General features: G+C 32.1%; 1 protein-coding gene across 1 annotated transcript in view; it reads left to right on the forward strand.

The window, feature by feature from the left end:
- LOC143231031 (putative ATP-dependent RNA helicase DHX57) overlaps nt 1-23,781 on the forward strand; it is a 76,130-nt gene that overhangs the window by 32,636 nt on the left and 19,713 nt on the right. Inside the window, 8 exon segments of the mRNA XM_076465509.1 lie at nt 2,404-2,510; nt 2,805-2,864; nt 4,695-4,808; nt 7,824-7,987; nt 14,661-14,737; nt 15,961-16,056; nt 16,617-16,666; nt 22,991-23,081. Coding sequence (XP_076321624.1) covers nt 2,404-2,510; nt 2,805-2,864; nt 4,695-4,808; nt 7,824-7,987; nt 14,661-14,737; nt 15,961-16,056; nt 16,617-16,666; nt 22,991-23,081 — 759 coding nt within the window.

A 23,781-nucleotide genomic window follows, 5' to 3' on the forward strand; every position in this document is an offset into this window, starting at 1 on the left:
CTGGGACATGTACTGAGAATAATACATCCCAGCTTTAGTTAAAGCAATAACTTGTTTTTATTTATGTGGGTTACTGCAGGATTTCATAATCAACACAGATTAATCCAAGATCCTGTATTATTTTAGTAGAAGTTTTTTTTTCTTTCATTCTATCTAGAGTTTAACTTTCACTAGCCTTGGAAAACAAAATTTTCCTTTGTATTTTACAAATAATGTTGGTGTAGTGTTTGTCAGTGTAGTTTTTCCATAGTATGGACCTCAGTTTTGTGTCTGGTTTTGAATAAATTCGGTATTAACTGGAATGTCATATTTTGTTACTAGTTATTGCCAAATGTTGGTTACTTTTCAAGTCCAAAATAACCCAATACAAAGGAACACCTTTATTACCTATATTGATACATATAATCAAACATCTAAGCATGCCCTCTTCAAATAATACTTCTGAGTTACTGTATGTTTCACAGCAACTTGTAGTTATGTTCTTTGATTCAAGAGAGGAAGTAATGATTATTTATATGAAACACAAGTAATGCATATTCTCAGGGGAGATACTGGCATGGCTGTTCCATACATTTTTATTTTTGGCAGGAGAATTCAATTCCACAATTAAATGAAACCAGTTTCAGTAACTGATACTTTCTGGTTCAGCAACTCTTAAGAGACTGGCAGCAAGTTCTCTTGGCAGCTGAAACCTCAACAACTAACTTCTTGACTCTGTCACAGGAAACAGGGGTTCATATACAAATTCTCTTTGGTATTCTTACGACTTCCTGAATAGTTTATATGTCCACCTGCAAGTAGACTTGTCAGTTAATTGGTTGATATTTTGCAACTCATTATTGTTTTTGGAACCAAAAACAAAACTTCTTCACAGTGGGTCATAGTAGAAAATGATAACTCTGCTGCCCATTTACATGTATCCGTTATTGTCTTCTGGTAATCCATCTTATTTCAAAGGTTCTGACTAACATCTTACTTGAAAGTTTCTTCCAAGTTAATGTAAAAACCTCTTGTAACTCTCTCTACTATATTGGCGACAATCTGGTCCTCAATAAAGATTGCATAACAATCTTGCAACCTTTTCTCTATTGTGTTAATGTCAGTTTGAGAATAATATGAACTTCTATTTCTCACTGTCAACTTTGATACAGCCTTGGTTTACCCTAGACTTTTTTCCTTGGGCAGACATCAATGCATTTCAGTAGGTCAACTAATTTCGGTTTTATATTTTATCATACTGGGCTGTACATGCCATTTCTAGCATATATTCATCTCTTCTTGAAACATTCTAAACAATAAAAAATATCTCAAAATATCATAATGCTTCAGTGTGGACTGCTGTGATGTACAAGGTGGTCTGTGGTGACGTAATGTGAATTACAGTGCTCGTGGTTGTGGAATATGTCAGCTTTAGTATTATGCAGTTTTATTTTAATGTGGTATACATATAACTAAGAAATTCCTTTCACAGTTTCTTTTGAATATACAAGGAATGATATGGATCTTGCTAAGTGCTTAATTGAAGGTATTTACTCGTATTTTATTTTTGACCATTCAGTATGTTGTTGTAGGATGAGAATTGGAGCTTGGGACATTTTTTATAGGTTTGGTGAACTCCTAATGCAGAGTGATTTCATAATAATGGACAGTAACATGCCAGTTTGATTACATGTACCATGACATCAATTTTATTTTATGGTCACTTTCACCTGCCAGAAACTTCTTCCTAAGAAATGAGAAGCACTTCTCCATTCTTACCTTTGCAGACATGTTAGGATTCTTGTTAATAAATTTTAGGATTATGAAATGAGAGTTGAAATTACCTTTTTTATTTCAAGATTAAATTTAATAGGCATATTTAGTTTCTAATTCCCATCTAAGTCTCAGTTAGATGAAATATACATAGCTGATTGGATTAGAGTACTTCTTACAGAGCACATAACACACATAATTAGATGTCAGATTATTCAGTGTAAGAGTTTGTGAATTACACAAAATCAGTTAAACATGAGGATGTAGAGAGATTAAATACAACTACCTTGATAATTCAAATTAATTTTTCTCTACTGAACTTAATGTTTTAGTCTATAAAAAATTAAAACTGAAATATACCTGAAACATTAAGTTCAGTAGAGAAAAATTAATTTGAACTTTTTCAATGAAAAGTATTTTTGGTTTACAGACTGTTATTGGTTGGTTAAATGCTTCTTTTGCTTGGTGTAAAATGTAATTTAAGTTTTTTTAATCTGTATGAGAGATAATTTCATGACTTAGTTTTATTAGGTGTGACACAAATTCTCTAACAATTTATCTGAAGGTTTTAGAAGTTTTATGACAGGAAATATTTGGGTATGCAAAGAAATAAGTTTATCTTTTGGTTGATATATTTTTATGTTTTTTAAGTATCCAAAGGAAGGAGCTATCTTGGTGTTTCTACCAGGAATGGCAGAAATTACTTCACTGTATGAACAATTACAGAACCATTCAGTATTTGGAGATAAAGCAAGGAGGTTTGTAGAAAATACTGCTAAAAATAACAGTCACTGTCTATCTCTAGCACCTGCAGAAGCTATGTTGGTAATAAATAGATGATGCAAGATATAAATGTTACAAGATGGTTTGTTAAAATATGATGCTGTAGACTGTTTTAAGAAAAGAGTTAGAGTTGTAATTGTTTTCTGACATATGAAAATAGAAGAATAATGTAGAAAAGGTAGAAATGAAATAGAAGTAGCTTGATGTACCTTAATGGTAAGAAAAGTCATGATGCTTTTAATTAAATGTATTTTTTTATATTTATTTAGGTTTAAACTCTTGCCTCTTCATTCATCTTTAAGTAGTGAAGAACAATCTCTTATTTTCAGGTAATGTTTTTCTACTAATTATGTAAAATGTTTCACAGGAGTAAGATATTTTTTTAGGATTAAGTTTAGTCTGTGAACTGTACCTTTTGTTTTCTGAACTGTATGTGTATTGGGGTGTCATTGAAGAACAATTAAATTTTGTAATTTTGATAATATGGTAACCTGATAACTGGTGGTTATTTTAGAGTAACTATGCTTTATAAATATGAAGACCAAAATTGAATTTAAAAAGTAGCCTGTGTGTTTATGTGTAAATTAATTAATACATGTTGTGAATCTGGATTCTTAACTTATTTCTCTTTTGCTGAGCCTGTGAGGTGTTCTGTTGAATATTTCTCATGCTTTATTTTACTTTGGTACATTGCATTTCATTTTATTCAGTATAGTGCTAATATCTGATGCTAACAGATTTTATTTGAAGCCTCATGTTGTTAGCCACAGTTAATTAGTATAGACTTGATAAAGTAAGTGCTTTAGTTGCTCATGGTCTCTAACATTACTGTGAGTTTAGTATTGATTTTGTTTTTTTGTATATTACATTGCTAAATTTCTTTTCTGTTGATTGAAAGCTTTTGATATTACTTTGCTTGTTCTGACAATGAGATGATGCACTCAGTACAATAACTTAGGGTTAATTCTAGCAAAGCAATTAATTCATAAGAATGTAACATTGCACAATAATATTGTTAAAAAAATTTGTTTGTTTTGCCTAATTTTAATTTAGGCTTCTTTTTTTTGTGTATGTAGTCACTTGTGTTTCATTTCTTTTCTACGTTAGTCTATATTTAAAGCTGCAATAAACATAAATGTTAATTTCTAAACATTTAAACAGAATAAATTTAAAAACACTAGGTGGAGCTGAGTACGCCCTACTGTGTGACAAATTGCTATTCATTTGAAACTTAACATTGAGATGCAAGATTTGTCATAATAATAAATCAAAGTTCTTAATATGGATGTTTATATCTGATTATTTTGATACATTTTCTTTTTGTGTGTTTTTACTTTTTGTAAATATTGGTTAAGATGCATGTTCAAATACCATTAAACACAGTGAAGTTAATAATGTATATTGCAGATTTTGAAAAATTTGGGAGTAACTTGATTATGTTTTTGTATGACAAAAACATTATTTTTTCTAATAAAATTTACTTTTACCATTTACTTTACCACAACTTCAAGATTTTCATGAAAGTAATGACAAAACTTCATAATACAGATTACCTGTCAGAAATAAACATTGCTGTCTTGTTCTCATGTGTATTTACTATCATTTTTATTTCAACTCTGAGTATCTGTATCACTACTCTTTCTCACAGGTGTAAGTAAGCAAATGCGTTGGTTAATATAGATGATCAGAAACTGGAAATATAAATTTGTTGTTTTAGTGAACTGAATTTTTTAAAGTATATTTTCCTCATGAATTCCAAAATTTATAAAATCTTGCTAATAAGCCTTATTTTGATAATGGATGTATATGTTCTATATTCACAATATTTATTGCTTGTTTTGCCCTAAATGGCTCAGAAGTAAATTTCAAGACTTGTAATGCTAAAATTTTGGGCTCTTTTCTCAGGGTGAGTATAACATAGATGGCCCACTGTTGAATCTTAAGCTTAAAATTAAAGAAACCAACAGCAACAATAAAATTTCTTATTCTAAAATACATAAACATTTCAGAACTAATTATTTTGTTGATTTTGTGTATTTCTTCTAAATGTCCATTAACTATTGGAATTGGTTGTGTATAATACCTTTTTAGGAAATAACATGAAAAATGTACTATTAGTTATATTTTTGTAATTCTTTTGCTTTAACATCATTTTTTAGCAAAATGAGTAAGGGTATCAGAAAGATTGTCTTGTCAACGAATATTGCTGAAACAGCTGTGACAATTGATGATGTGGTGTATGTTGTGGACACTGGAATGATGAAAGAAAAAAGGTAAAATCAAAACTTATTATTTTTGTGAAAGTTCTTGCTTATGTTAATATTATGCATGAATAAAAAGAAGTTGTTTAAAAATTACAATTATATAATGAAACATGAAATGATTGCTTCAAATATTTAAGTTTAATGTGAAATAGGAACTAACAGTTGAAATTTTCATTCTATCTATATTTGATTCTAAAAAATTTATAAATCTTAGCTTTATTATATTTTCAATGTTAGTATAAGTTTACCCACTTCACTTTATACACTCACATTTTTTTAGCTTATCAGTTATGGATATTATTTAATGTTAATTACCTCATAACAAAGAAAAAAATTGAGCTTGGTGAGTATAGTTAATAGCATTGCAATAGGCCTAAACTACTTGACTTTCTTAATATCAAATGTTATTCTTAATTTTCTCATCATTAGCATAGTAGTTTTGATTCTTGGAAAATAGTTTTTATGTAAAAAATCTTGAAATCCTAGAAACTAAGTTTCTAAATTACTTTAAATTTCAAATTGTCTAGCTTTTTACTGTGACAGCACTAATACAAGAAATTCCTTTCTTTAATGATTTCAAGCTGCTTAAATAAACTGTTTATTCGATTTTAATTACATCAGTTAATTCTTTATGGGCTAGAGGAGGGTTGTTTCTGCCTTCCTTTAGATTTTTTTTGCTTTACACCAAGAATGTACTCAGTCAAATTACATGAATCTTAGTAAAAACCTGATAATTTGTGTTTTGTTTTTACTTTTTTTCTCTTACGTTTTGTGATTATCAGAATGCTTCATTAGATACAGTGAAATTAATTACATTTAAATGAAGTTAACTAACTAAACAAAATCATGAGAAAGGACTCTGATTAATTATTTTAAACCATAAATTTTAAAGCCACAAACAAAACACATTAAAATTACACAAAATATACTACATATTTTTAAAAAACGATCCTAGGGTACAAACTATCGAGTGGAATTATAAAATGTTTTTGGTTTTGAAGGTGACTGCAGAAATAGGACCCACATTGTGGTGGGTATTCACTATCTGTCTACCTTCATTTTGCTAGTCTCACCTAAAAATATTATAAATTTAGGAATTAGGAAAGTGATGTAGGTGCTCAAGCCCATAACGTCCCATACCTGTATCACTTTCCACTGCCTGCAGATAGTTGTGGGAAGGTGACTTAACAAAATATTAAATTTAAGTCATCAGAATATTTGTTTGTTGCCTCATATTCTCTAAATTTTCAGATTGCTGATTTAAGTCTTTTCAGCTTCTTTTATATTCTGTATTTGTTCTCTGCTAAAGTTAGTTCTTATCAATTTCCTTTGAAACCATAAATTTTCATACTATTTTACATTTTATTCACATAATACTGGTATTTATTTATATAAATAGTAATATTATAATAATAAATGTCAATTTCTGTGTCTTTGTCTGTTCCTTGTATGAGGAAGGTCATGCAGGAGGTTGTATCCCCCATCTAATTTTGTTAAAAAAAACACCAAATCAACATAACATGAAACATTGATGCAGGATGAATAAGGAAAGTCATGAAGGAGGTTGAACTTATTGGCACTTTTTTTTAATGTTTGTTTATGCTAATTAAAAAAAGAGTAGAGGCTCAATTTTCCATCCTTTGTTACAATTTTATATCATTTGTCCAGTGGTCAGCTATTCCAGCTAGTTGGTTGTAATGTGTTTTATCTTATGGTACTTAAAATTTTCCTGCAGCTGTTTACAAAGCTGTGCTGTGTTAGTTGTGGACCATACATGTGCAAGTATTAAATATTTTGCTGTTACATAGTGAGAATTACTTCTTGTGGTTTGAACAGTTAAACTTATCTACTGTTTGTGGAATAGTTGCATTGGCCATTTTGACCTTGTATTTGGGAAGTATATTGTGGCTATTGTATATGTATTGGAGGTAATTCTGATCTCACTGCTTTTTTCTAATTAGTCAGCTGCAAGAATAATGTGTATTATAAATGCAGTTTTGATACTTTTAGAGGAGATGAGCTCAACCCTAAAGGTCACAAATCACTGTACGTTTCTGTGTGCAAGATCCAAATGTTACTCATTTGTGAATAGATCAGGTAACTTCCCAGAGGTAGTCTTGAATTGTTGCTCACATTGCAAACTGTTAGGTCGTGAAGAGTGGAAACAGATACCCATAATAATAAAATATTAAGAAGGAAAAATCATAAATAAAAACATGGTTTATGATGGGCAGGAAAAAAAATTAATATTCATTGAATTTCTCATTTAAAGGCAAGACTTCTTGGAGACTTGAAAAAAATCTAAGTTAAGTTATTTTTGCTTTTCTTTGCATATTACACCACAAATGTTGCTAAATGTGTACACAACACCTAAAATGTGCTTATTTGTTTGGATAGTTTTGCTTCCCAGCACAATAGGAGTAATTTGAATTATGTTTCAGCTTTTCTTAATTTGTGAAATTTGTTTTCAAGTATTCATTGAAGGTGGCTTCTGTTTCTTCTAAATGTTAAAGTTAGTATAATGCTGTAAGTTGCCTGATTTGAATGTTCAATGAAATGTTGGTAAGCACTTATGAATAATTTTAACTTACTTTAGTGCATTGCTATGATAAACTGGTTTCAATTTAGGAATGTAAAGATATTATTGGACAACAGAAGGTTAATGTTATACTTGACTAATTAAATGAAATTATTGCATTTTGCTTAAAGGAAGCTAGGTTGTTTGGGTAATCCAGATTAAAGCATAACTAAAATGACAAAAAATTATACAATCAAAGCGAAAATATTTTTCAGTTTTCAAGCAGTAATTTGTATCCAAGATATTTTTATTCTTACACTTTACTTCCAAAACAAATAGTAATTTAGTGTTGAAATTTGGTTTACTTAAGCAGTCCTGGTATATTTTAAGTTTCTTATCAAGTTAAATATTTGTATTGAAAATACTGTGTATGCTTCAATCAGTCAAGAACAGCAAATATATTAATATTATAAAAGTGATTTATCATACTTTTTTTTTGTTTATAGATATGATCCTAGTAAAGGTATGGAGAGTTTAGACACTGTACGGATATCTAAGGCTAATGCAGTTCAAAGAAAAGGAAGAGCTGGTCGAGTACAACCTGGAGTATGCTTTCATTTATTCACAAGTCATCATTTTAAAAATAACCTCAGGCACCATCCAAAACCTGGTGGGTATATTTGAAACTTAAAGTGTGTGTGTCTATATATATAATGCATTATTTGCATTTTTGGTGCTGAGGTCATATTTAACTGCATAGCTCAGCACATTGATTGTGGTAACAACAAAATTTTCCCTTTGTTAAGAAGCTAAAAAAATGTTGGATTTTATTGGAGGAAATGTGTAAAAAAAGAAAAAACATAATTCAGCCATCATTTTGTATAACAAAAAACAATACAATATGATAAAATGAATTATGGTGACATAGTTTTAAAAATGAACTGAAAGAGGGATTTGGCTGTTAGGCCTCTTTGAAAATATTATGGTTTTAGAGTGAGAAACAAGAAAAAATTCAGATTTAAAAAATTTATTTTGACATGTTTCATGTATAACGTATACTGGACTTAAACAATTATTTTACATGTGCACAAAAGCAAATTAAATATTAAAAATACACCCAAAAAGTTTCTCAAACAGTGTTTAAGTTTTTTCTATTTATTCTGAGATTTTTATTCCATTCTGCATGCAGTATCAATGTTAAGAATAGGGTTTCAGCTTTACCAATCCAAGAATGAATGTTTAAATGTTTGTTTTTGATTTCTCCAGTCTTTTATATCCCACTCAAATGCTTTTGGCAATATCCTCTCCACCCATGGTAATGCACCTTCTATCCTGGCCACTTAGTTCAGATAATGTCTTTTTTTTTTTGGCAAAGCATTTAGACAAGGGCTCCTCTACAAATGCTGCCATAACTAATATATGGCAATATATGATGCAATTTTAGCATCATCCAGTGTCTTTTATTATGAATTATATATAATATTAATTATTAAAAAAATTTGCAGTGTGATATTTTCAGCCACATATTCATACATTACTGTTTCCAACATGGAGACTGACCATCTCCTCTATTCCACCTACAATATTTAGACTCTCTCAAATGTAAGGTAGTGGTGGTGGTGGTGGGGGTAATCGTGGTTGAGTCTATCTATGATATGGTCTGTTGTGAAATAGACAGATTCAGTCTAGGGGCATCTCTCCCGGAGATTCTAATGTGGCTTTTATCAATGATCCAAGATAATCTGTAGGGAATGTGGATTCTCTTTTTCTGGCACCTTTATTTATTGGATTGGCTTCTTGTGTGGCCAACCAATATAATCTACCTACTGCTTTCTTCCTTCAGTTAGTCAGCCAGATTTGTCAAGTTTTGGGTTGCTTTTTTCTAGTTACCTATGAATATACTCTCTCTTTGATGGCAGAAACATCTGACGGTGAATATTTTGTTTTTCCTCCTTGACCAGATATTACTGCTCATGCTAAGAGATTTGTTGCTCAGTTACTTCACAGGATAGCTATACCTTTATCTGTTACATTTGTCTGAACAGCATACTTTGGATTACCACCATTAGGAGGATGTTTATTTATATTCTTGAAGATTTGTTCCGTTTTTGGACATGTGGAGTCCCAGAATGAACCCTGTAATTACTTTTAACAGATCACACTACTACTCTGAGATACTTATCTTCCCTATAGATTTTGTCAGAAGCTTATCAGCACTCCCTACAGCAATTTGAAGATAAATTTTGCTATTTGTTGATTTCTACCTGAACCTGTTTATCACTTTTTGATCTTTCTTTGATTTTCTGGCTGGTTTGTTGTTGATATTTATTGGATAAAGATGCCTTGTTGGAGGGTGTTTGTCTACCTGTTGTACCTCTTTGTGATCCATGCAAGGCTACTTTCTTCATCTTCTGATATTTGTGGGTGTTCAAAAGGCTTAGAATCTGAAATTGATGTTACTTGTTTGCATTCTTCCTTGATGTTATGGACCTCTTGGCATTCTTCAGCTCCTGCTGGTAGTCAAAGTGTAATTGCTCATCATATATCCTCACCATTTACCTCTGATTTTTGAGCTGTTGGTGTTTAGAACATATCCCATACTTATCTTAGTGGCTCCTCTACATGTGATAAATGTTCCTAATGGCATTGGTGGCTATCCCATAAAGGTAGGATCTGTGGGAGAGAAGTTGCATCATTTTCTGGCCACTCAGAATCCCTTAATGACATATCTGAGTTCTTCAGGTTCTGGCAACAGGTCTGGTCATTCAGTTCATTTCATCTCCTCCATTATCCTCCCAACCCATGGTCTTTTGACTTTCTACAGATCCATTAAGACAGTCAGGGCTGTAAAAGAGGGTCTTTCCTATTTTTCCAAGATTTTATTCCAGTTATTTGTATTGCTTTAAAAGAAGAGACTGTCAGCTGATAATTAATCTTGTCTCAACTAATTATTGGATCTTCCCAGGTTCATGATAGAGTTCTTTTTCACTCTTTCACTATCTCTATGAATAACCAATTTCAATGTTGCCAATGCCTATCTCCCCATTTCCATTTGTTTTGTGCACAAGAGTCAGGTTCTGCAGTCCAAGGATCTAGCTTTTGCACCATATGTCTTCTACAGTGTAGTCAGAATTTTTGCTTGTTAACTTTGTGTTTTGGGTCTGTGCACTTACCATTATATAGAAGACTGGCTACTTATGTACCATCTTTTTGGTTGGCAGAACATCACACCAAGATTCTTTTTCCAGAAGTCACCAAGGCTCGTTTTCTTATCAAAATTTAGACTTCTGTTTTCTTACTAACTCAGTGTATTGTCTACCTTGGTGTTTTTTCTTGACTTTTTTAAGCTGGATGCAGTTGACTTCCATCTAACTCCAGGCAATGGAGTGGGCAGCCAGGCTTTTTCTCATTCTCCTATTGCATGGATGGTTCTCTCTTTTGAGGATGTGGATATCTCTCAAATCTCTGATTCCTTTGGGACAAGTTCATATGCAGTTTCTTCAGTGATTGTTGCACAACCATTGGATCATGAATTACAATCCACTGGATCTTCCAGCCTCCCTAATCAGGAACAATATCTTAGAACTCAATTCGTAGTTGGAACAGTAATACCATCAGTGTTCCTATGCCATTGCTCATCCTAAGATTTATCTCTTAACACATGCCTCACTTCAGGGATTCAACAGTCAGGTTTATGGACAAAAGACAAATCTTCCTTCCACTTCAATATTCTAGATCTTCTTACTGTTAAATGATCTATGTTTCAAGGTCTGGATTTTTTTGTATTGGAAAATTGCCATGATTCATTCAGACAATTTCACAGTGGTCTATTACGTTTATTGTCAAGGGGTTACACATTCTTGGGAGCTTTATTTTCGAACTTTAGATATTCTCTACTTGGCTCACTCCCATCATATCAGATACCTGGCTTGCCATGTTCCTTGGATGATGAATTTAAAAGCAGATCACTTATTTTGGTTGCATTCTCCTGGCTGAATGCATGCTGCATTGTAAGATTGTCTGGCATATTTGCTCTGTTTGAGATTCTTATGATCATTGCATTTGCTGCTCATTTGAACTCTCAACTACAGGCATTTTGGTTCCCAGTACCTCATTTTCAGTCTTTAGCAAAAGATGCATTCATTCAGGATGGGACATGCTTGCACCTCTATGTCTTTTCCCCAATTTATCTGTTACCCAGAGTTCTAATTATGATTTATCTACTACTTATTGAATACTGTTGGTAGCTTTAGCTTGGTCAGCCCAACTGTGGTTTCCTCTTTTACAGTATCTTCAAGAGTGTCCACCCCTGCCACTTCTGTTTTGGTTATCTTTGTTGTAGCAATCTTGATTCAATACATTACACTCAGACGTTTCAGAAACTTAAACCTCATTTATGGAAGTTATGTGGTCAGTCACAAAAAATTGGTGTTTAATTTATAAAGTTGTCTTTAATGTCTCAATTTATTCATAGATGCACAGTGGTTATTCATCAGTGGAAATGACACACTTGTCACCAGTTGTGTTTTGCAAGGAAATTGAACCTTTACCCAAAAGTACCTAACATTTCTCACTTTTTGACTTGGCATTTTAACAAAGGTCAAGCTTCTTCTACTGTTGTTTTATATAAGGTAGTTTTGACTTTTTTGTTCTAAACATTTGAAGCTTTTTAAATCCCCTGTTGTCTAGCCTTCTCAAATCATATAGTCTTTGATCCCAAACAACCTTTTCAGGTATCCAACTGGATATCAAAGTGGTTTTACACTTTGTCTCAACATCTTTTCTAGTTTTTCTCTTAGTGTGTTTTTGTACTGCTGTCATGTGGGTCAGGGTTGTTGGCACTACATGTGCATAGGACTTTTTATCACTCCACTTACATAATATTATACCCAGGTAAGTCATTTCTTCTTACAACTCTGGCAGCCTAAGTAAGGTATAAATCATTCTCACCAATTAATTTGCCAGCTACTTCTCACCTTTGTAACCTATCTGACCCAGGTCATTTGTCCTGTCAGAATCCTCAGGTGTTGTCTTGAACTTACTCCTTTCAAGATGTTAGAAATCTACTATTTATTCATTGGAATCCTTCAGTTTCCCAAGACTTATCCCCCAGTTATTTGACTGGTGGCTTCACAAGTTGATCCATTTTGCCTGTTCTAGAGTTTCTTTGCAGGAGAGTTAACTTCTGCAAGTCATATCTCATCAGATTTGTCACATGTCTTTCTTTAGCTGCATGATTAAATTCCCTGTTGGAGGAAATTGTGTGAGTCAGTGCATTGATTTCTCCAACTACTTTTCTCTCCATATTTGGACAGTTTGGTAGTTTCTTCTTCTGAGGATTTGTGACAACAGCCTGTAGCCATTTTGAACACATCCATGTGTTTATAAAGAGGGTAAGTATTTCTTCTCTTCCTGTGTCTTTCCTTTCCAGAGTCCTTTATCTCATTTAGTTTACTGGATCCAACTCTGTGTTAAGTGTTCCCTAGATAGGTGTGCTTTTAATCAATACAATGCTGCATTAGCAACCAATTCAGCAATACTTATTACTGGATGCAACAGACTCTACTGAAATAAGGTGTTCCATAAATGTTTGGTTTGGTGTTTTATGGTGCAAAGCAACTAGGGCTTACTAGGCTATCTGCACAAAACTATTTAGTAGCTCACTGAATGGTATTACTAATTTTTGTTCAATTCCCCACTCATGGACAATCATGGGTGAAGCTGAAGGTGATTCTGCCTGTCTCTACTGATTATCAGATTGAATAAACTGGTTTTGGTTTGCTTTTAAAAATTTAGGAAACATGGTTTACCTATTACATTTTTCACAGCACATTACCCCCCCCCCCAGATTCTACTAGTGTAACTATGAAGTCCCTATCACACCCAATTTCCAGTCACTAGGGGGTGGTGGGCAGAAGCTCTTCCTCCAGAGTGTTTGAGTGAGTTTTTTCCATTCTTGGACAAGAGGGTGATGTTATGGACCCTTCCACCCAGGTCTCTGGATGTTTTTCCAAGATATTGGTAAGAGTGGCACCAGTCTACATCAAAATTTACTTGTAATGCTGGTTCAGCTTTGATACAAAGTTATCTGGTTTTAAGGGGTGCTTGGTCCTTCTTTTTGATCAATATAAATTTAGTATGTTCATAATTCCAAATGCAAAGCAATCCTGTTTTGGATCCATGTCCTCTCCATAATTTGGGGCAAGTGTAATTATCCTTGCCCACTTGTTTGGGGAGTAAGGATGAATGTTTATAATTTTAGACTGAATGAGTTCTGTTACTTTAGTTAAGTAAGACGTACCTGATTCTGTCATTCTCAGCCTCAGCTGCTGCCTTTTGGACTTTTTCAAGTTGAGGAGAAAGTTTGTCCATTTCAGTGCTGTACTTTTTTATTGTGATTCAGATGGTTTGAGATCTGATCACATGTATTATCTGTATCTAACATTACAGTCCAATTACCCTAGCCACTAATGTGGGATATTAGGATCAAGACTTCTTAATTCCAACCTCAAGTAGTGAAACCTCAGTTGTGTGTTTTGGACTGCCCTTTAATGATAATCATTTATAGTACTTCCACCCTTGATGCAAAATCTGTGCTGCTCTGGTTGTAGTGTGGTTCTCCACTCAGATACCACTATCTTGCTAATCCCTTGATGTGTGCAGATGTTTTTTGTATGGATAAATGCCCCTGTTGACTGCTCCATATTCTCAGTGTGGGATTCTAGCTATAGTGTCAGCAGATGGTATGTTTTGGAAGTTGACATTTTCCTAAACTTGAATGTGTATTTCTGGTAATACCTCCCCTGACACTCTTCTACCCTCCTACCCCACTAATAGCTGGTGTTGGTAACCAGGATTGGTGCATTAGTTTGTATGGAGAATATATCATCAAAGGCATTTTAATGGAGTGTAAAAGAATGCAACAAGCAAGAAATAAATCCACCGGGAGCAAAGATGAAACTTTGAAAGTTGAAGAATAGTTATACTGTCGACAAAGGCAAGTATTGTTGGAAATACATTTTCAAATTTAGGAAAATATTAAATTTGAAACAGAAATTGATGATTGTAATATTTTATTTTCCACTTGTTACAAAAAATAAATATTGTGTAGTTGGTGTTTTGCTTTAATTTCTGAGCACTTATGTAGTTAGGGACTTATTTGCATGTAAGCATCTTTCAAAAACTGAGGAAATGTTACTTTGAAAAAATATTCTTTTGACAGTATGGTATTATAAAAAAAAAATGCTGGCTTAAACAGAAAGCTGACTCTTCATCATTATTCAAATACAAGAAAAGTTGAGATATTTAAATGAAATTGTGTAATGGAAATCTGGTTTTTATAGAAATTCAACGAATTCCATTGGAGCAGGTAGTCCTGAGAGTAAAGTTGATGCCAATATTTAACAAAAAGTCTATTCTGGTAAGTAGAAATACTACATATTTGTCCTAACAAATACATTTTGTGATTTCAAGTGTACTATTAACTTGTATTGAATTAATTTAAATGTTGTGGATAGGATTATATTTGTAGAAAAGGGAGATATATTTAACTTTTTTGGTTAGCCTGATTCTGTGCCTGGTTGTTATTAACTTGCATTAGATTTGTCTTTTAGTCTAACCTGTCTTTATTACTGAAATCTAATCCTAATCATTTGGCTCAGCAGAACTACATCTTGTTGTATTTGTTGGTTACTGGTTTATAAGCTCTCTTGTGTAATGTAAAGCTATAGTTTATTGTAATAAAAACCTTCTGAAATTGGTTATTTCATATTATTAATGGCCCACATGGCTCAACTGTAAGTTTCAATATGTATAATGTTAACATCAAAGTTTCACTACCTCTGGTGGGCACTGCAGAGATAGCCCATTATATAGCTTTGTACTTAACTACAAACAAACATATTTTTTGTTTTTACTGTAGTAATAAACCATCAAAAAATTGAAAAGCAGTTTAACCTAAGTGTCTTTTGTAATATGTTGAATGTAATATGTGCATATGCTTACAATTATATAGTTACACTAAATATATCTAAGATGACAGTACCTTTCTTAGTTAATAAAAAATCTTGATTAATAACCAGTGCTTCAATGTTTACAGTATTTTTAGATCAATGTTATACAGATCCTTAAATATTTTTACAGTAGAGAAAATATCAGAATAATAAAAAAAAAAAATGGAAAAAAGAATTCATGTAAGATATTTTAGAGGTTGTGCAAAGGAAATATGAAAATTGTAAGATGAAAAATATTTTTGTTCTTAGCATGAAAATCACCTTTCACTCATGTTGACTGAATAAAGCCTTTGGAAATTCACAGACAAATCTTTGACAATGTTTACTAAAAGCTTCCAGTATGTTATGAAGATACTCATAGTTAGTTTAGAGTTTTAGTATCTATAGCTTTAACATTCTGGCACTCAGACCAATGGACCAAGTTATGCACAAAGTTTCAAAGTGTGTATAATTTATTGTTATTCTGAGTTTTAACTGTGATTTCATTGGCTTTGAGATTGGAGAACAGTACATGGTCTACCAATAGTTATCATTAAATAAGTTTGTTCCTTTTATTGTCTTGTCAAAATATAAATCTAAAAGATGTTTTTCAGGTTAGGCTCACATATATGTTTAACATTTAATATTGTAGGATGTCTTGTCTTCCACTTTGGAACCTCCATCAAGTGAGAGTGTGAAAATGGCTGTTAAGAGACTGCAAGAAGTGGGAGCTCTTGATAAAATGGAGGTTAGCATTTCATGACTCTAACTTTCAGATAGATATAGTTAGAACAATAAAATTTAGTCAATCTTTTTATCAATGTAAATTTATTTTATATAAACATTATGCAGTTACTGATAGTAATTTCAAAATGATTTTTTTATTTTATTTTCTCAGTAAAGTTACAAATTAAGAAATACTTTCACTACTAGTTTAGAACATTTTAAAATATTTTTTTTCTAAAGCTACTTGACAATTTCAATATTTGGACAAAATGAATATTGTGTGCATATAATTATTTAAACACAAGTTCAAAAAAATAAATAGATGAAAACACAAGTAAGTTTTATTGACCAATCTTATTATCATTGAACAACTTGTTATTTTATTCATATTTAGTAAATAAACCCATTTTGGTTTGAGTGTTGATAGATTTTTTTTACCTTGTTTTGATCCTGGTGGATATTTAAAATTCGTAATCTTTTTACTAAAATTTTCATTAGATGAATAATAAAATAGTAATAAAATTTAGAGTAAAGAATTGAAACAATTATGAACAAATTTGCATAAAAAATACTTTTTATCAGGATTTGACTCCTTTAGGATATCACATTGCATCTTTACCTGTGGATGTTAGGTGAGTTGTTGGCTTCATTATATAGATTATAAATTTTAAAAGTGAGGATGTATATTTCAATTGTTAAATAAATATAAATTTTAAGAAGAAATATTTATTGAAAGATCACATGAATATCAAAAGAAATTAAGATGTTATTAATTCCTGGATGTTTATTAGATGTATTAGAACAATGAATGTATTGTAGAACATTCCATTTATAAGTGAAAAACAAGTGTTTGTAATATAGTAGCAATTAGAGCTTAATTTTTTCACTGCTGTGTGTCATAGGTTCTGTGGTATAATGTCTGTCTGTTTGTGTGCCTTACTGTAGAATTTGTAGTATATACTAAGCTTTTGTCTTTATCTCAACAAAGACACATATATTTTCCTTTGCTAATTTAAAAATAAAAAGCATCAACTATACTCTAACTTGTGTAAGAGATTTTTATCCATGTCATTCCAGAGTTAAGTGCTAGATAGAAGAGTTCCATATTTGATTTCACCAGTGTCCTTCAGGCTGTATAATGTCCAGTTGATTCTTAATCTTCCAAAACATGCTTACTGCCCCTGACAATATAGCTATTTCCCAATCTTCAGGGTTTCCCTTCTTTGCCCATCTGAGCATTGATAATGCTTGCTACAGCCTTTTGTACCCCATGTGAATGCTCTAGGTAAATTCTAATTTGCAAAATTCTCCACCTTAAATGCATCTTCTATTGAGGTACTGTGTGTGTGTGTGTGTGTAATAATTTTGTTCAATTGATTTATTATTTTTTCATCTTTTTATGTTTATCTTGTTGTTTTTTTTAACTTGGGAGAATAGTCACTTTCCCATAACTGTCTGCAGGCAATGAAGGGTGATATAGATGTGGAACATGGGCTTGAGCACCCACATATCGCTCTCCTAATTTCTAATTACTTGTGTGAGACTAGCTGATTGGAAGTTAAGATTGATAGATGGTGTAACCTTATCACAGTATGGATCCTACTTCTGCAGTCACCTCCAAAACCTAGGATGTATTTTATAATCTCACATTGTTGCTTGTACCCTATGATTCTGTTTTCAAAATATGCAGCATATTTTATTTCATATTAATGTTTTGGTTTATGACTTGAAAATTTTATGGTTATATATGTAAGCACCTTATCATACTATAATGGAACTCTTGCTTATATGATACTGGAAAAAAACCTTTTATTCGGCTATGTGCAACACCCTATATGCATGTAGATTTGCAATAGGGATCATGATTTTCCCATTTTGCCTCCATCTCCTGTCATGGAGAACTTTATTTTTCTCCATTTTCAGGGTGCAGATATGACCTTGTGAGTACATCACACATAGGTCTAATGTACTGTCACCATCTATATAAATATAATAGTACTGTCTGTTGTATGTCCATGTAAATACTTTGCATGGTGTGGATCGATCTTTACCAAACTTGGTAGGAAGGTTCATTAGAACCAGAGAGAAATACACACTAACTTTCAATTTTGCATTTTTCAGTTTGTTTGTTTTTTTGCAGGGTTTTTTTTTACCACTATTTCACCATTGTTGATGGATCTTCATGAAATTTGGCATGAAAGATTATTGGGTCTATAGATGATACATGCAAATTTACAATTTCACATTTTTTGTTTTGCTGTTTTCATAGGTGTTTTGGGGATTTTAAAAATTATATACGAAGGACACAACTTTTGACGTTCTAAGATAACCTTTCATAAATCATGAATTTACATAACATTTGTCTAGGGTACAGGTACCCCAGCTAGTTCAGATAATCACTTTTTCTCAACAGAGAAATCAAGACTGGGTTTTTATCAACAGGAGTGTTGTAATTGTTCACTATTTTTGTTTTTATTTATAAATTACTTAACAAAAAAAATCACAAGAAATGTACCTACAGGTATGAATTCTCAAGTTAATATTTGTACTATGTAGGTCAACAAGACCTCTTCTCATCCACCTTTGCTATCTGGTTTTTATCAACAGCCAGGATCTCTCAGTCGAAGTTATGTGATATTTGTTGCTAGATGGAAACTGAGGATGTCGATCTGGGGTGTGGTTCTGAAGCAGCTTTTGGAAATGACCCAGGAATAACTGGCAAGAATTTAGACTCCTTTTTTCAGTTCCTCCTTTTATGAGGGTGGCCTCAACAGAGTATCATTTTGATCAGTCATCTCCAACCTCTTTTCTTCAGTTGGTTGCTTGAGTTTGAGGTTTTGGGCATGCTTCCTTATAAGACTAGAGAAATCTATTTTATGAGTACAATATCTTGTCCATTTTGGTGTGTTTTCAGTACTCACTTTAGTCATTCAACCAAGTCTTTCAGGCTTCAAGCCATTCAACTCTACTCCTTCCTTATCAGCAGAAAGAACAAGTGACTACTTCCAACATATCCATGGTGAATGGAGCTTTGCTTCCAGGCCATAACAGAGGTGAGAGCCAAAAGGGCAATAGAGAGGGCTGATCTCATTCTTCCACAATTTTATTCTCATTTATACATTGTATCCAAAAAGACAGGGAATTGGCATCCAATTATCAATCTATCTGAACTCAATAAATTTTTTTTATTCATTATACTTACTTTACAATGGAGTATTTTCTCCACCTGAGATGACACTTTGTGCCAGGTCTCTAGATGGCTGTGTTTGATGCTACTGATGCTTATCTATATATTTTCATATCAGAATGTTTTTGGAGCAGTCTAAGGTTTGTGCACAAAGGTCAGGTGCTATAGTTACAGACTCTGCTTTTTGGTCTTGAATCAGTATCTTATGTTTTCTACAGAGTTATTTGAGCCTTTTCTCATCACCAGTATTCTTTGGACATGTACACATATCATTATATGAATGACTGTCCCTATTCTTTCAATTAGCAGAACAACACTCAGATTCCCATTTCCTTAGACTGGATGAATTCAGTTTATCACTGACACAGTATCTTATCTATTTGGGTGTTTGTTTTTCAATACTCACTTAAGTCACACTCAGTCAACCTCTTTCAGACTTCAAGTTATGGAAAGAGCTGTATTTTGAGTAGTGTGTTACATAAATAATAAACAGTGCCCCTCGAGGTGAATTTATGTATATGATGAGGGGATTTTGCAGAGAACATTCTATACTTTCAATTTACCTTCTTTGTGATCTGAACATTGACCCATATGTTTGCCGTGTGTAGAGACCCATGAAGGGAATCCTGGTGATTGAGTGGTGTTTTGGGCACCATAACAGACCATGTTGGCCTTGAGTTCATGCAGATAAGTGACTTTTGCTGTGCCCCTCCCCAGGGTTATTTTGCTGGTTCTTTTGGGATAGGTACTACTGAGTACCAATTTTGCATTCTAAACAGTCCATTGATAGTGGTGAAGTATTTTGCAAATTAGAATTTACCTAAGACATTTGTGTGGGGGTATTAAAGACTAGAGCAAGCATTTTCAATGCTGAGATTGGCAGAGTGGAGACCCTGAAGATCTAGAAATATCTATATTATGAGTGGAGATAAGTATTATTGAAAATACATTTTTAGTTTAGGAAAATGTTAACTTTTGGTGTTTTCCATTTACATAATACATTTTTGTTTTTCACCAGTTTCATTCCATTTGAATTTTGTGAGAGACTTTCCATTATTGTCAACATTTGCCTTAGTAATGCAATATCCAGTAGAGTTGTACAAAATTAAATTTTGGGGCTTTTCTTTCAAACTGGTCAGTTTTCTCATTTAACTCTACCAGCATGTTTTGGTATATATATCAAGATGATTGTCTTATCATACAGTTTTCTTGTCTTTTGCCATTCATCTGGGGTCAAAAGTTCTAAACTGTACATAGTTCAACCTGTCTGTCATTTGCAAATATTATGTTGGTGACTCTGTTTATATACAGTTTATAGCATGTTACTATCAGTTATTCTCTACTGGTACAGCAATAAATGTATGGACTTACAATGCTGAAATCAGGGTTTCTATTCCCCTTGGTGGACATAGCAGATAGCTGGATGTGACTTTGTTTTAAGAAAAACACACATATTCAGCCATACAAAGAAAAGCCGTTTTTGCACTTACACTTCTATCCCAATATCATATATAGGAAACCTGAATGCTTTACATTCCTTAACCAGCTATCTGTATTGCAGGAATCATCTTTGACTATGATGACAGTTGACTGTCTACCATGGTCATCAATAAGTATTGACATGATCTTTTTTTGCTTATTTTTGCCATCCCAGTAAAGTCAGAGGAGTTAATGTTAGAGAAGTCTCAAGGTTTATCCCAAATACATTTTGAATACTGGATGCTAGCAAACTATATACTGCATATACCTTCATCCAGATGAATAAATCTGTGTAACTGAAATGTCATACAAGTCATTTTGTCAATGTTATTAAAAGACAAATGAATGTGATGTCACAAAACAAAGGATTCTACCATTTAGTTTTAAACATGTTTTAGTGGCTTTGAAAATGTGTAGTAAAAAGAGCAACATTATATGAGAGTTACCAAAAATGTGTTCTATATTTGGATAAACATTACTGCCACATTGAAGGGGTTAAAGTGAATGAAGTTTATAATGTATTAAATATGGAAATATTTATGAATATGAATATTCATTTTCATTTGTTCTGTAGAACATTTTGACAAATTATTAAGAAACAACTACAACTAACTAAAACAAAATTGCACATCATAAAAGCTTTATGATAATAACTTTTTCTAACTTACCTGTGGGATGCCATAATTCTCAGTAAGTATTGTAAATTCAAAGTAGGTCAGACTGTACTTAAACAAGGAATGACATGTGCTACAGATGATTAACAGATTTAATAATAACTTTACAAACTAAGTTCAGAAGTATATATTTTAGATACTTTCACAGTTGCCATTAGCATAAAATATATCTTCACTTTGAATAAGTGTCAGCCACAAGTACAAGGTTATTTTTTTTGTATTTGTCATGTTGATATTTTCTTGATTGAAGTAGTGTTGATGACATTCCTTTATTTTCCTTCTGAAATTAGAAAGCACTTCATTAAATTGCCTGAAACTTTGTAAAAACTTCAATAAATTGTAATGTTTTTTACTTTAAAAAAATAATTATATTTGTTTAAATTATACTTTATTATAATACTAGTTAATAATACATTAATTTATATAGTTTTTCCATCAGTTTTTAAGGTTGTGAAATTTTCAAAAAATTCTTGGACCCTGTTTTGAAAATTGTACAGATATTTGTCATAAGTTTTTAGTGTTTGTTAACTATTGATAAAAATGTTTCATTTATTTGTCTAATCAGTTTTCGACATGAATGATTTTCATGTACTTTTAGTTCTTCATTTTACTAATTGCAGTAGTCACCACTTTTGGCTACAAGTTGGACAAAACATGCTAAAAAAGACTAGCAAAGATTTATTGTTGACCTTTTAACATGCTATTAGAATTTACTTTTTAAGGCTAAGTAATAATATTTTTTGCAAACAATATTTGAAGCCAAGACCAATTTATATCTAATGAATATAATTACTTTGATAATAAATTATTTTATTTCATTATTTGAATGTGATAAACTTAACACTGACATTCAGTTTATCTTGTGTCTTGTCATAAAGAAAATTTTCATAACTTTAAATAAAAGCTTTAAATAAAAGAAGTACAACTTAACATGAAAACATCTTTGGGAATGAAAAGTGTCTAAAGAAACTCAAGAAGATATTGAGATTAACAACTTGTTCGTATGTCTTAACTTCTTGTTAAATTTCAGAAGTTCTATCTAGTTACTTTCCCATAAATATAAAACTGTGTTTGCATCACTTTTTGTGCATGCTGATATAATTAGTGTATAATCTACCATATCCACTCACATTTAAATGTTACTTCTAGTTAGTTAGAAAGCAGTGCTTTATTAGCGTAGTAATTGTTCAGACTGCAAAAGGATCTAGTAATAAAATCAATAACAGGGAAAGAAAATTGCATGAGAAATAAGACATAGAGTATAATTGTTGAGGAATGATAGTTTTCTGTGAAGAAAAGTGTGCTTTGGGATAGGTAAAACACTTGATAAAAAGAACAATAAGTGGTGTTTTCCATGTGAACATTTTTCGTTCTTTATGAATTACTAAAGTGTTACAAGATAGCACAATATCAGTTGTTTTTTTTAATGAAAATTGTGAAAGAGAATTAAGATTATTATGTTCTACTTAAATTTTGAAATTTGATATTCAGATATGCACTCAACACCTGAAAAGGTACCCTGTGGTTGGTACAGGTTTAAGTTGAATGTTTTTAATCATTAAGAATCCTTATGAATTATCCACTTTCTGATTGAAGTATATTTTTGTATCTTAAAGGATTGGAAAATTGATGCTGTTTGGATCCATGTTCCAATGTTTAGATTCTGCCCTCACTATTGCAGCCTGTTTGAGCTACAAATCTCCATTTGTAAGTTCTGTGTGGAAGTTTTTCATTATTTGTTTGTGCCAGTAGGTGGATGGTGAAACATATTGCACTGTTATAAGTAGTAAGAGCTCATATTGTTGATACAATAGAACCTTGACATCAAGAGTGCCCTTTTGACTGCATTCAAATGCCATCTTTAGCAGGCTGGTTTTAATATAAAAATTGAGTCATGCTAAGTTGGTTCCTTTGTTAACTGTACTAAATTTTGGATTTTTAATGCCCCCCTCACTGTGTTTGGTATATGTATTTAAAACCATTTTTGTTACATGTATGTAAGCAATGTTTTTATGTATATTGTAAAAACATTAAATAGATGGGACAAAAATGTTTTTTTCAATTTATTTTTATTCCATAGCTATGAAAACACGTGCAAAACATTAACATGCATTTGTACATCACACACATTAGGTCATTAACAACAAATCTATAGCAAACTGATACTCTTATCCTTTGTTAGTAGTTTTATGTTTATTTTGCAAAGAAAGCTTTTAATAGATGATTGCTACCTTTACAGTGGTGTTGCAATTGTAACCCCCAGGAGTCATGACAGTGTCTAAAATGTCTGACAAACTTTGCTCAAGTGTAAATTGTTTTAGATCAAAATCTCAACCTTGGACTTGCACAAATGACTTTATTGGTGGATGGTTTCTGGCTCAGGCAAAGGGATTAGTTTCTCATCATT

Source organism: Tachypleus tridentatus, chromosome 10 (assembly GCF_004210375.1).
Source record: "Tachypleus tridentatus isolate NWPU-2018 chromosome 10, ASM421037v1, whole genome shotgun sequence".
NCBI classification, from domain to species: Eukaryota; Metazoa; Arthropoda; class Merostomata; order Xiphosura; family Limulidae; genus Tachypleus; species Tachypleus tridentatus.